Below are 12423 nucleotides of genomic sequence, written 5' to 3' on the forward strand. Positions count from 1 at the left end.
GCTGACTCCAAAAATCCTGAGTCTGCCGTTTGATCCTCAAGACAATGCTTTCCTGTCCTGGGCTCACTCCTATGCTGCATTCCACAATCGGTCTAACTGCTGGGTTTGTGGAGCACTCCCCTCTTCATCAGTGGAAGGCTTCCCATGGTGGATATCTCCACTTCAAAGAAAAGACTTTCGCCAAGTCTGTGAATACCTTCGACAGCAATCACATGCGATGCCTCTTCTTCATCTGATGACATCTACCAACCCTAAAATGGACTGGTGCAACATGTTGCACTTTAACTATGGACATAATGTGACTTTTAATTTTGATTATACATTGTCTCGGTTTAATGACTATTTCGCTACACATAAGGCAAATAGGTCTAGATCTAATGGTTTTTTCCCTGACATTTATCAAATATGGGATGAGGTTATATGGCTAACTCCTGAAAAAGGATGTCTAATATCTACTGCCCTTATATACTGGGAACAAACAGAGCCATCCCCAAAAGTTAGCCAACAACTTAATTACAACAATTGGAAACAGTTGGGATTTTTGCCTCAGGAAATATGCAACATAATTATTCCCGTGTTTTCCAACCCGAGTTCAGGTCCTCCCTTTGTGTGGCCAGGAACTAACTGGGACTGGATATCTCAGTCATGCTGGCTTGCTCCAAATGGAACCTATTGGATATGTGGCTCTTACAGATGGGCATGGCTTCCCCGTGGTTGGATAGGGAGATGCACCCTAGGCCTAGCCTTTACTCATGGCTTTATATTTTCAGAGCTTTCAGAAAAGTCTGCTAATTTACCCCACCTTAAAACTCGGTGGGCAAGGTCTATATTTCACTGGTATGATTATTTGGCTGCAGTATTTGTTCCCTCTTTCAGAACTACAGATATTATGCTATGAGTAGATACTTTGACTAATTTTACTCAACAGGCATTGCAAGATTCTCAAAAAGCTATTTCAGCTCTTAATGCTGAATAAGCACAAATTAGAAAGGTGGTTTTACAAAACAGATTGGCTTTAGATATTTTGACAGCTGCACGAGGAGGAACTTGTGCCATTATTCATACCCAATGCTGTACATATATACCTGATATGAGCACGAATGTTACTTATTTTTCTAAACACATGGACAAGATGATTGGGGCTATGGATACTCCTGAAGCCTCAATTGCCTCACTTTGGGAGACATTAACTAGTTCCCCATGGTGGACAACTATCTTAATTACAATAATTTGGATTGTTGTAAAAAAAATTTTTTTAATAAATAAAAAATAAAAACGTATCTCTTAAAGTAACACTCCATGGTATGCAGAAATAATGAAACTGAAGCATGGATGAAATAACCAGTCCAAGATCGTCTAGCTACTATCAGGACCGCTGATACGAACTTAATTTGTGTCAGTGTACATGATCTTAAAAACTACACTGAAGAATTCCCTAGAACTGCACTAATACAGTAGACACCAGCCACATTGGCTATTTTCATTGAAATAAAATAGTTAAAAGTTCAGTTCTTCACTCATACTAGATGCATTTCAAGCTCTCAGTTGTCCCATGTTGCTAGTGGCTACCGTACTGGACACAGATAAACACATTTCCATCATGACAGAGAGGTCTATTAACACTGCTCTAAACAGACTGTCAGAAAGAAAGAAGCTGCACACATCTGCTTGGAAACATGGAAATTTAATAGCCTCTGTAGACTGCTATAATAAAAACTCAAGATACACAGTTCTATGTCTCTTGTGCTCTGATCTAAGCAAATTCATTCACTTAATCATTCATTCACTACATATTAACTGAGCACCTACTATGTCCTGGGACCCGTGCTAGGTTCTGGGGATAGAAAGATGAATAAAGGTTCAAAGCTCCTGCCCTCCAGAGGCTTACAATCTGATGGAAGAGGCAGACAAGTAAAAAGGCGATATAAGGTCGTGAGGAGAATGTTATGATGGGAGATTCAAGGGTAATATGACAGACCCAGACAGGCAGCCAGCTGAGTCTAAAGCTTTCAGGAAGGGCGTTACAGAAGGGGTGATTTCCTAAGTGGGTGCTGAAAGATGAATAGGAGTGACAGGTTTTACATATTTTAGACACAATGTTTCAAAACTCAGAGAGGCACAGGAGGACATGGGTCACCCAAGGACCCATGAGTAAGTGGCTCTGACTAAAATCTCAGATGAAGTGGATATTCAGGAAGTAACTAGACCAGTAGTCAGATGTTGTCCGTGGGGGCAATGGGTGTTGAGGAGGAACAGGTGCAGGAGTGGGGAGAAGGGAAAGAGAAAGCGTTTCCTTTTGGACATGCTGAGTTTGAGGGGCAGATCATTCCATAGGACACGTGGGGCTGATGTTCAAGAACAAGGTTAGAGGGTACAGACTTAAGGACATCAGCCTCAAAAGTATGAAAGTGTTAGTCACTCAGTAGTGCTGACTCTGCAAGTCTGTGAACTTCAGCTCGCCAGGCTCCTCTGTCCATAAGATTCTCCAGGCAAGAGTACTGGAGTGGGTTGCCATTCCTTTCTCCAGGGGATCTTCCCAAGCCAGGCATCAAACTGGGGTCTCCATCATTGCAGGCAGATTCTTTACCATCTGGGCCATCAGGGAAGCCCTGAGGCAGTGAGGAAACAAAGAGCCTGGCTGAGCTCCTGGGAGAAGGTGTGCAGAGGGAGATGAGGACCAACTGAGAGTGACCAGAATGAACAAAACCAGCCCTAGGAAATACCAGCCTGTCAAGGGCAGGAGAGAAATCTCAACAGAGAATCATTACAAGGATGTGGTGCCCAGAAATCAAGGGCTGTGATGCCAACTGAACCGGAGAAGCCAAATAATACAAAGTTCATGTCCTGCCATGAGTCGACCTTGGAAAGAGCCATGCTCATTCTGCAGTGGGTTCAGGAAGAAATGGAAAGTGAAGAAAGCTAAATTCCAGTATACAGTAGGTGCAGACAAATACTGTCTGATTCCACTTATACAAGGTACCCAGAACAGTCAAATTCATAGGGCCAGAAAGTACATTGGTAGATGCAGGGCAGGGCAAGGAGGGGAGTTAGTATTGAATGGGGACAGAGCTTCAGTTTAGGAAAGTGAAAAATTTGGGAGATGGACAATGGTGAGACTAGCACAACAATGGGAATGTACTTAGTGCCACTAAATGTACAGTTAAATACGGTTAAAATAGTATTTTAAAAAGCATTTTTTTTTTTAAAGAGGGACTTACCTGGTGGTCCAGTGGCTAAGACTCCGTGCTCCTAATGCAGGGGGCCTGAGTTCGATCCCTGGTCAGGGAAATATATCCCATGTGCTCAAGTAAGAGTTTATGTGCCACAACCAAAAAAGAAAAGCCCAATGCAGCCAAAATCAATAAATTTTTTTTAAAAAAAAGAGTTGTTAATAAACATGGGAGACAAAGCCTTTTAGAAAATAGTTAACCGTAAAGATTATGAGTCCCCCGCCTGTCACTTAACTGCTTTAAATAAGCCAGAAATGTGAAGAATCCAAGATGAGAGAGAATATAGGGGAAGCGAGGTTCAAAGACCCAGGAGGGGACAGGAGTCCCAGGCACAGGTGGAGAGTTTGGCTTTGGAGGAGAAGGGGGTGTGAGGAGGTGGGGACGGGAAGGACAAGCACAGATATGACATGTGTGAACCCACATGGGAAGAGGAAACTGAGGAAATCCCATCTCCTGGCCCCTCCATGAAGCAGGCACTGAGGGCCTGCTGAAAGCAGAGAACTCAAAAACAGGAGTGAAGAACTGAAATAACCACTGGGCAAAGGGGCAGCCAGTGAGGGGCATGGGAGCACGTCTGGGCTGCACCCCAAGGCCAGCCGAGGTTGGAGAGAAGTCTGTGGAGGAACCTGTGATGAAAGGTGCCACTTTCCTGGCTGTGCACAGACCTCCAGGTACAACGGAGGAAAAATAAGACAGCTGAATTAATCTAGGTCAGAACTCTGCTGGAAAGGAGCATGGGCCAAAAGGAAGACAGACACCTAATTTGAGGAAGAGGGAATGGGAAACAGACCAGGAATATGGGTGAATGACCAGCAGTGTGGCAGATGAGAGTGACAAAGAAGGAAAGAGATTTGGAGGAAGGTTTTATATGAGGGTAAGTCACTTCAGTTATGTTCAACTCTTTGTGGCCCCACGGACTGTAGCCCATCAGGTTCCTCCGTCCGTGAAATTTCCCAGGCAAGAATACCAGAGTGGGTTTCCATTTCCTATTCCAGGGGATCTTCCCAACCCAGGGATCAAACCAGGGTCTCCTGAGTTGGCAGGCCAGTTTTTACCACTAGGGCCACCTAGGAAGAGTAGGAATAGAAGAGGGACGGACCATTTGAACTGGCACAGTTGGCTCCCTGGGAGAGGGCTGGTTCTGTCCTTTGCCGTGTAGTATGTGGGCTTAGAAGAACTGTCACTCTCCCAGTGAAAGTTCTAAAGAAGCAGGTGTCCTCAATAAAGAGCCAAGTGCCAGGTAAAAGTATTCTGCAAAGAGTTGGCATCTTTGCAGAACTTTTTGGACAAAGATTTTGGCACATTGGCAGGGCTGTTAGGTTCCAAGGGAGGTAGTGGATTGTTCTGAGGATGAAGGGGTGTAAGGATGGAAGAAGTGACTCTTTAGACACAGGTGACAAATAAAGGTCCTGGGGGGATCATGTGACTTCAAGATGTTAATCAGAGCTCTGAAGTCAAGGGTGGCTCCAAAGGAGATAGAAGACTTGGTGACACTCCCAAAAAGACGGTTTTGGTCCAGGATCCCCCAAAACACTGGTGAGAAGTTTGGGCTCCCAGAAGATACAAGAGCACAATTAGGACAACTGTCCCAGGCCAGTGGGACAGCTGGATTGGTTGATTCCCAAGACCCTCACTCTTGAGTGAAAAATCAAGAGCAACTCCCCAGGAGATGAGAGCAAGTTGATCATACCCCAAAGAGGTCCCAACCTAAGTGTGAAGTGTCCAGATTAGACATTCCCTCTGGTAAGAAAAGCAGAGAACCCAGGGTATGGACAATGAAAGAAATTAACCCAAGGAAGTCATAATTATTCATAACTAAAAATAGAGATTTCCTGGGGGTCAGTGATGAAGTCTAAGCTGATATAGGCCACCCAGGCACATGTAACCAAATCAAATATCCAAAAGCCAATTCTGCTGGACCCATGATTATCAGGTAGGTGGGTTTCCAAATTTCTTCCTCAGCTTCACCCTAAAGAGACTTGGGCCAGAGAAATCTCAGCTAACGTCCAACTACTCCCACAGCATGGGAATCACAGGGCTTGACACAGAGGGTGGAGAAGGGAGCCATTCTCTCTCTGTTCTAAAAGTAGTTTCAGAATAATCGTGGGAACCCAGACTTTAAGCTGAGGCCTCAAGCGGCTTGAGCAAACCTCCATCTCCTTCTGCATAGCATCCTTATTAAAGAGGTTCAAGTTCTCTGAGTAGGACCCACATGGCCCAAACACAGTCCCTTCTTCATAACTCCACAGGCACCTGTGGAAACTGGATAACACCCATTCCAGTCAGCAAATCCTGAATATCCCTAAGACACCTGCACAGGCAGGTGAGCAGACAACTGAGACTCCAGGTACCTGCAAACTCTCAGCTCAGGGGTCATCTCCTCCATGACCACCCACCCCCACCCCCCGAAGACTACACACACACACACCCTAGACACACATCCCTCTCTCCATAGAGCTTACCATTGCACTTATTGTCACACTGTGTTTTAATTGTTTGTTTATGTTTCCTCTCTCCAGTTACCTTGGGAACCTCTTTATACTTAAGGTCTAGCACCCAATAAACACGTAGGATGAGTTAGACCGGGCTGGGCTGGGATAGAGTTAAACTGAATTGGACTGAGTTGAAGTTAAGGAAAATGACACCGGGGATCACAGAGCAGTACGTTCCCATGGCAACAAAGTTTCCCTTTACCCTGATTTCCTCATCAAGGGTCTCCCCAGAAACCCACCACCTCCAGGATGTCTCCCCAGTCTCCCAGCCACAGTGCCCCTCCCCCACCACGCAGGCCCTCATTGCTTCTTGTGGAACAGAGCTGGCGCTGGCTCGTTGCTGGGCTCGGCCATGACCTGCATGGGTTGGTTGTTCAGGGCGGCCTCGCGCATCTTGTGGTACATGAATTCGTTCTGGCGGAACATGCGCAGTTCCATCTCCGTCTGCATCCGCATGGCCTGTGGGACGCGGATACATCGGAAAGAGTGATGACAAAGGCCCAGGACGTATCGGTCTCTGACTTATGCTGGCCCTACTGGAGAGGACACACATACACCCCACACACACATGCACGCATGTGTACTCACACTCATCCACTGGGGGTCGGGTGTCTCGACAGTGGGCTCCATTTGTTAGGAAGAGGCAGTCACACGAACCACGGAGAGAGTAGCTTGAGGGACTGTTCTCAGCAGAGATTATTCTTAGGAAGTGCCAGGTGGGGACCTGGGTTTGAACCTTGGCTCCTGCACTGAAGTTCCATCTAACATTGTGGGACTTAATCCCTTCAGCCTTCAATTTGCTCATACATGAAATGGGTGAGATGCCCTTGTACTTTATAATGTGCCAGGAAGACTACAGCCTGTGACACAAACCCTCACCCCCGTAATGTTATTCAAGAAATATTTATCAAGGGCGAGGCTTCGCTGCAGGGCTAAGGTCAGAGCAGTGAATACAGTGACAATGACTTATTTGACAAGCTTAATATACTGGCATAAAGTTAGTCCTCTTGTACATTCTATGATGCCAGAGTCTGTCCTCTTTCCCTATACTGCTGCCTGAGGACAGTCCTTTGGACTCGGTTACTTTCAAATAAATCAGTCTTCAAAACACAAAGGAAACCAGTAGCTATGAAGAGCATGCCATTCACACAACAACTCATCAAACCCTTGTGCCAACTCTTTTTCCTCCATTTCACAGATGAGGAGACTGAGGCCCATACATTCAGTATTAGCAGCCACACAGCTGGAAAGTGGTAAAGCAGGAATTGGATCCCAGCAGTCTGATTCTAGAACCTGTGCTCTCTGACTCTACTCCATGTAGCAGGTTTTCTAATGTACATGTTACACACACATGCACACCATTAGGTTTTCTCAGTCCAGGTTTCGAGCATCCTAGGGTTCAAGTTTGAGCTTTGCCATCAACTTGCTTTGTGACTAAGGACAGGTTATTCTCCTTCCCTGGGCCTCAGTTTTTTCAGGTGTAAAATGAGAGGAGGGACTGAGCATGTCTGAATTCCCTCCTGGTCTAGCAGGCAGCTAGGGTCTTTGCAAAAACAGAATCTAGTACTCAGCTTTCATCTTCAGAGAGCCCACCCCAGCCCCAAGATGCCACTTGCCTCTAAGTCCTTGGTGATGGGATGAGAGGGTCCGTGTGTGACCAGGAGGATGGCATAAGCTTTGCAGATCATGCCATGTCCCACCTCAATGTTGCCAGCATGCCAGTTGGTCAGCCCTGCCCGCATGATGGCCATGCCCAGCTGGGCATTGTTGGGATGGTACAGCTTCCTGTGGGGACACAGCAAGTAATCATAACCCACATTCTCAACCTGCCTTGCATCTGTACAGCATTTGACAGCTTATAAAGGGACCATGGGACTTTCCTGGTGGTCCAGTTGTTAACAATCCTCCTTCCAATGCAGGGGACACAGGTTTAATCCCTCGTTGGGGAATTAAGATCCCACTTGCTGTGGGGCAACTAGAGAGCATGTGTGCCACAACTAGAGAGTAGCCTCAGCACACTGCAATGAAGACCCAGGGCAGTCAAAATTAAATAAATAAATAAAACAAAGTGACCTCACTGATTAAGTCCATTTGCTTTCTCATCAGCCCTGGGAGGTATCTGCTATCAAAGATAGATTGAGGCACACAGAGCTGCAGTCAGATACCAAACACCCATGTGGTGAGGCTGTGAGGTGGAGACTCTGACCTGGGCCACTGAGCCAAATCCTCACAGGGAAACGGGGTCAGGATTGTATTTGGAACTTGAGTACTGGGAGCTGGCAGCCTTCAGGAGCACCCAACCTCTCCTTGGGAAAAAGCTAAGAAGTTTAGGAGGAAAAAATAATTTGAATGTTCTTCATGGGACAAAGTGGTATTCTTACTTCCCTGGTACTCTCTTTTTGTACCCTCCATGGATTGAAGAGGGTACCCTCCATTCAAAAAAATACAACTTTCTTATGCAAAAGTATTCATTTGGCCAGAAATACAAATTCACACACCAAAGTGGACACATATGACAAGAGAAGACATTAGCAGAGGAAAGGCAAGGAAGTTGCCTTTCACAGTTTATAAGCAAGGATGGCCTGCACCTCTTTTATTTTCTTTCTTTTTTTTTTTTTCTTCTCTCTCTCTCTGTTTTTTGTTTGTTTGTTTGTTTGTTGTTTTTTATCACACTGTGGGGCTTGCAGAATCTTAGTTCCCAAACCAGGGATTGAACTCTCACCCCCTGCGATAGAAGCACAGAGTCTTAACCACTAGACTATCAGGGAAGTCCCTCTCTTTTTTCTTTTGATAAACTCTAAAACTGCAAGATTGCCTCTGTTGATTGGTTGATTGGTTGATTGTTTGGGGGTGGGGGGAACCTTTCTAGGCACTTAAAATCAAGCCAGATTTAGCCTTAAGGAAACCAAAGGCAGAAGATGCCACCCAAATAATAGACAGCCTGGAGGTGGGAAAGACAAAGGTTGACATACGGATTTCATCTCAAGTATCAGATCTGATTATTTGGACATTATTGCTGGGTACACCATGATAAAGAGGTTCAGTCATAAAGAGGATGGTGATCGATTACTAATGCCTGCTGTGGGTGCCAGCGGGAGGGATATAGTGATATGCCTGCCATCTTCTTACCATCCCTGAAATAGACACATTTCTGGAGACTACCTGAGACCCAGGATCGTCACCTACATGTAGCCATCCACCATCCTCCTGGCGTAGTGTGAGGCCTCCTCAAAGGCCTGCAGGTAGGAGAGGACCTCGGAAACAATGCTCAGCAGCCGCAGGGTGTAGATGTTGGTGTCGGCAAACACTGGCTCCTGCTTCTGCAGGCACTCCCGGCATAACTTCACAACCTAGGAGACACAAGCCCTCTCCGTACTCACTGCACCAGAGCACAAGCTTAATTCACATATGGGAGCAGCATGATGCCACTGGACACTCGTGCTTCGAAGACTGAGGAAACTGCTAACAGAGATGGGAAAGCATCAGCTTGTGATTTGAAGAGAAAAATGGTTCCCATTTGGCTAAGATGTAGGGATGGAAAGGGTAACAGGGGGACACAGCGCTGACATGGCACGATGAGGAGTTACCATAGAAGTTAGTATGGAGTCTGTTAACAGATGAATGGTACATATACACAAGGGAATTCTACTCAGCCATAAAAAGGAAATGAATTTGAGTCAGTTGTAGTGAGATGGATGACCCTAGAGCCTGTTATACAGAATGATGTAAGTCAGAAAGACAAAAACAAATATTGCGTATTAATGCATATATATGGAATCTAGAATATTCGTTAGAAGAACTGATGCTGAAGCTGAAGCTCTGATACTTTGACCACCTGATGCGAAGGGCTGACTCATTGGAAAAGACCCTGACCCTGGGAAAGATTGAGGGTGGGAGGAGAAGGGGATGACAGAGGATGAGATGGTTGGATGGCATCATTGACTCAATGGACATGAGTCTGAAAAAACTCTGGGAGGACAGGAAAGTGAAGGACAGGGAAGCCTGGGGTGCTGCAGTCCATGGGGTTGCAAAGAGTCAGACATGACTGAGCGACTGAACTGAACTGAACAACAACAAATGGAATCTAGAAAAATAGTACTGATGAACCTATTCGCAGAGAAGAGATGGAGATGCAGACATCTTTTTCTGTGTCCGTACCTCTGCCATATGAGGATGCAGTGAGATGATATGCATAGAAGGTGGCCAGACAAACATGAACTAAGTTTCCTACCTGCTGTATGTATGTGTACTAGTCAGGAGTTTCCTTAGCAATTGACAGAAACCTAAATAAAGCTGGTTAAGAATAATGGAATCACACAATGGTATATTAAAAGGAACTCAGACATTAAAAGGAACAAAACTGGGTCATTTGTAGATGTGGATGGACCTAGAGCTGTCATACAGAGTGAAATGAAGTAAGTCAAAAAGAGAAAATTAAATATCATATATTAATGCATATATGTGGAATATGAAAAGTGGTATTGATGAACCTATTTGCAGGGAAGGAATGGAGATGAGATATAAAGAATGGACTCATGGGGGAAAGAGAGGGAAGGATGAACTGAGAAGGTAGCATTGACATATATACACCATCATGTATAAAATAGGTAACTAGTGGGAAGCTGCTATATAACACAGGGAGTCCAGCCTGGCACTCCATGGCAACCTAGAAGGGTGGACTGTGTCAGGGAGGCAGGCTCAAGGGGGAAGAGATACATATATAATTATGACTAATTGGCATTGATGTATGTCAGAGACCTCCACAACATTGTAATTATCCTCCAATTAAAAAAGAAGTCAGTAAGGAGTTATAAAAGCTATATTCACACAGTACTTCCTCTCACAACAGCATGATGAGAGAGGTGCTGCTAATATCCTCATTTTCCCAGATGAGGAAATAGAAGCACAAAGAGGGTAAGTGCTATGCTGAAGTTACACAGAGAGTGAGTGATGGAGTGAAGATTCAAACCAAGCAATGAAGCTTTATCTTAACCATCATGTCCATGATTCTCCATCGTGGCTGTGCTTTGGAATCATCTGGAGAGCTTTTTTTTTTTTTTTACACTCGGAACAAGTAAAATTTCTAGTTCTTAACTATGCTTCAATAAAGCTGGAAAAACATAAAGAGGATACCACATGCTGGAAGATATGGCCCCTTCTCATGAAGTACTGCTTATAAAGCAGTGCTTCACCTGAGCCTTTGACAGGCTTATAAAACTTTTCATTAGGCTAGGAGGATATGTGTAGTATGGTAGGTGATGTACCCAGTAGAATCCAAGCTATGGTTCCATTTCCACACTTCTATGGCTATAAAATGCATCATTTGGACTAGTGATACCAGTGTGCACTCAGGTACCATTGGGACAAAATCTCTGTAAGTCCCAGGAGAGCTTTTTAAAATCCCAGTGTCTGAGTCCTACCCCAGACCAAAAAAATTAATTATCTAGGGGAGGGACCCTGGCATCTGTAGCTCGTATCTGCCCCCGGGTGGCCCTTATGCACACTGACATTGGACAGTCATGACCTGCTAGACGTGTACAGGATGGATTGGCAGAGAGAGGGTCCAGGAGACTGATTAGAAGGAGGCCACATTGGTTCTGGTGAGGAAGAAGATGGGCTCAATCCCAAGGGACTTGGAGGCAGGCTTTCCTGACTAATTCACGTGTAGACATAGCTTCAGTGATGCCCTAAAAAGTCAGATGGTTCCTAGATTTTAGTGGTTCATAGCTCTCTTCTTTTTCCCTTGCTAATCTCATGGAAGAAGCGTCACACAATTCTTTCCATTTCTAATGAGTGGAAATTAGTTTTCTCTAAGATTCTCCCAGAGGCCCCTGGGGCAACTGGGTGGGGGTGGGAGTGATGGAGTGTGAGCTAACAAACAATCTATCCTGAAAACAATCATGAGCTCATAGGCAGTGTCCAGCCCTACATCTGGCCCTGCCCAGCTTGAGCACAGAAGAAGACAAATGAAGGACAGGACAGAGGAATGGAATCAGGAGCTGAAGCTCCTACCTCAAACCTCTAGATTTTCTATATGGTACAGCAACACTTTGTTCGTGGGACTCTCCCTGAGACTTGACAGACTCTTGAGAGGCAAGCAGCATGTCCTGTGTTCGTCACCTCAATAAGGGCTCAAACCTGGGCAGTGAATGAGTGAGGAAAGAAGAATGAAGACAATGGAAAAGCTGACAGAAATGAACAGAAATGAATCCCCCACACTGCCACATCCTGCTAAGTCGCTTCAGTTGTGTCCAACTCTGCAACCCCATAGACGGCAGCCCACCAGGCTCCCCCATTCCTGGGATTCTCCAGGCAAGAACACTGGAGTGGGTTGCCATTTCCTTCTCCAATGCATGTAAGTGAAAAGTGAAAGTGAAGTCGCTCAGTCGTGTCCAACTCTTAGCAACCCCATGGACTGCAGCCTACCAGGCTCCTCCATCCATGGGATTTTCCAGGCAAGAGTACTGGAGTGGGGTGCCATTGCCTTCTCCCAGGGGCATCCAAACCCAGCCACACAAGTTGTTTAAAGAGCTTGGAGGGAAAAAAAATACTGTGATGATCCCTGTGTTCTGTTGCAGACTGGGTGAATCACATCTCAGTGGGTGAGACACAAGAATCTGTATTTCCAACAAACTGCCTGAGTGAATTCAGTGCAAGTAAGTGCTCTGCGGGTCAGTGCTGGTGGTGGGTCTCAACTTTAG

The 12423-nt window shown here is 45.4% G+C and overlaps 1 protein-coding gene across 2 annotated transcripts in view; it reads right to left on the minus strand.

The window, feature by feature from the left end:
* Positions 1-1668: 1668 nt before the first annotated feature.
* The window catches only part of SMYD1 (SET and MYND domain containing 1), a 47555-nt gene continuing 36800 nt past the window's right edge, over positions 1669-12423 (minus strand). For both annotated transcript variants that reach the window (XM_040224257.1, XM_040224256.1), the window contains 3 exons: positions 8909-9072; positions 7339-7507; positions 1669-6181 (listed from right to left, as the gene is read on the minus strand). In XM_040224257.1, the coding sequence (XP_040080191.1) occupies positions 6023-6181; positions 7339-7507; positions 8909-9072 (492 nt within the window). In that variant the 3' untranslated portion in view covers positions 1669-6022. The remainder of the gene's footprint in view (positions 6182-7338; positions 7508-8908; positions 9073-12423) is intronic.

Source organism: Oryx dammah, unplaced genomic scaffold (assembly GCF_014754425.2).
Source record: "Oryx dammah isolate SB20612 unplaced genomic scaffold, SCBI_Odam_1.1 HiC_scaffold_25, whole genome shotgun sequence".
In the NCBI taxonomy this organism is placed as follows: Eukaryota; Metazoa; Chordata; class Mammalia; order Artiodactyla; family Bovidae; genus Oryx; species Oryx dammah.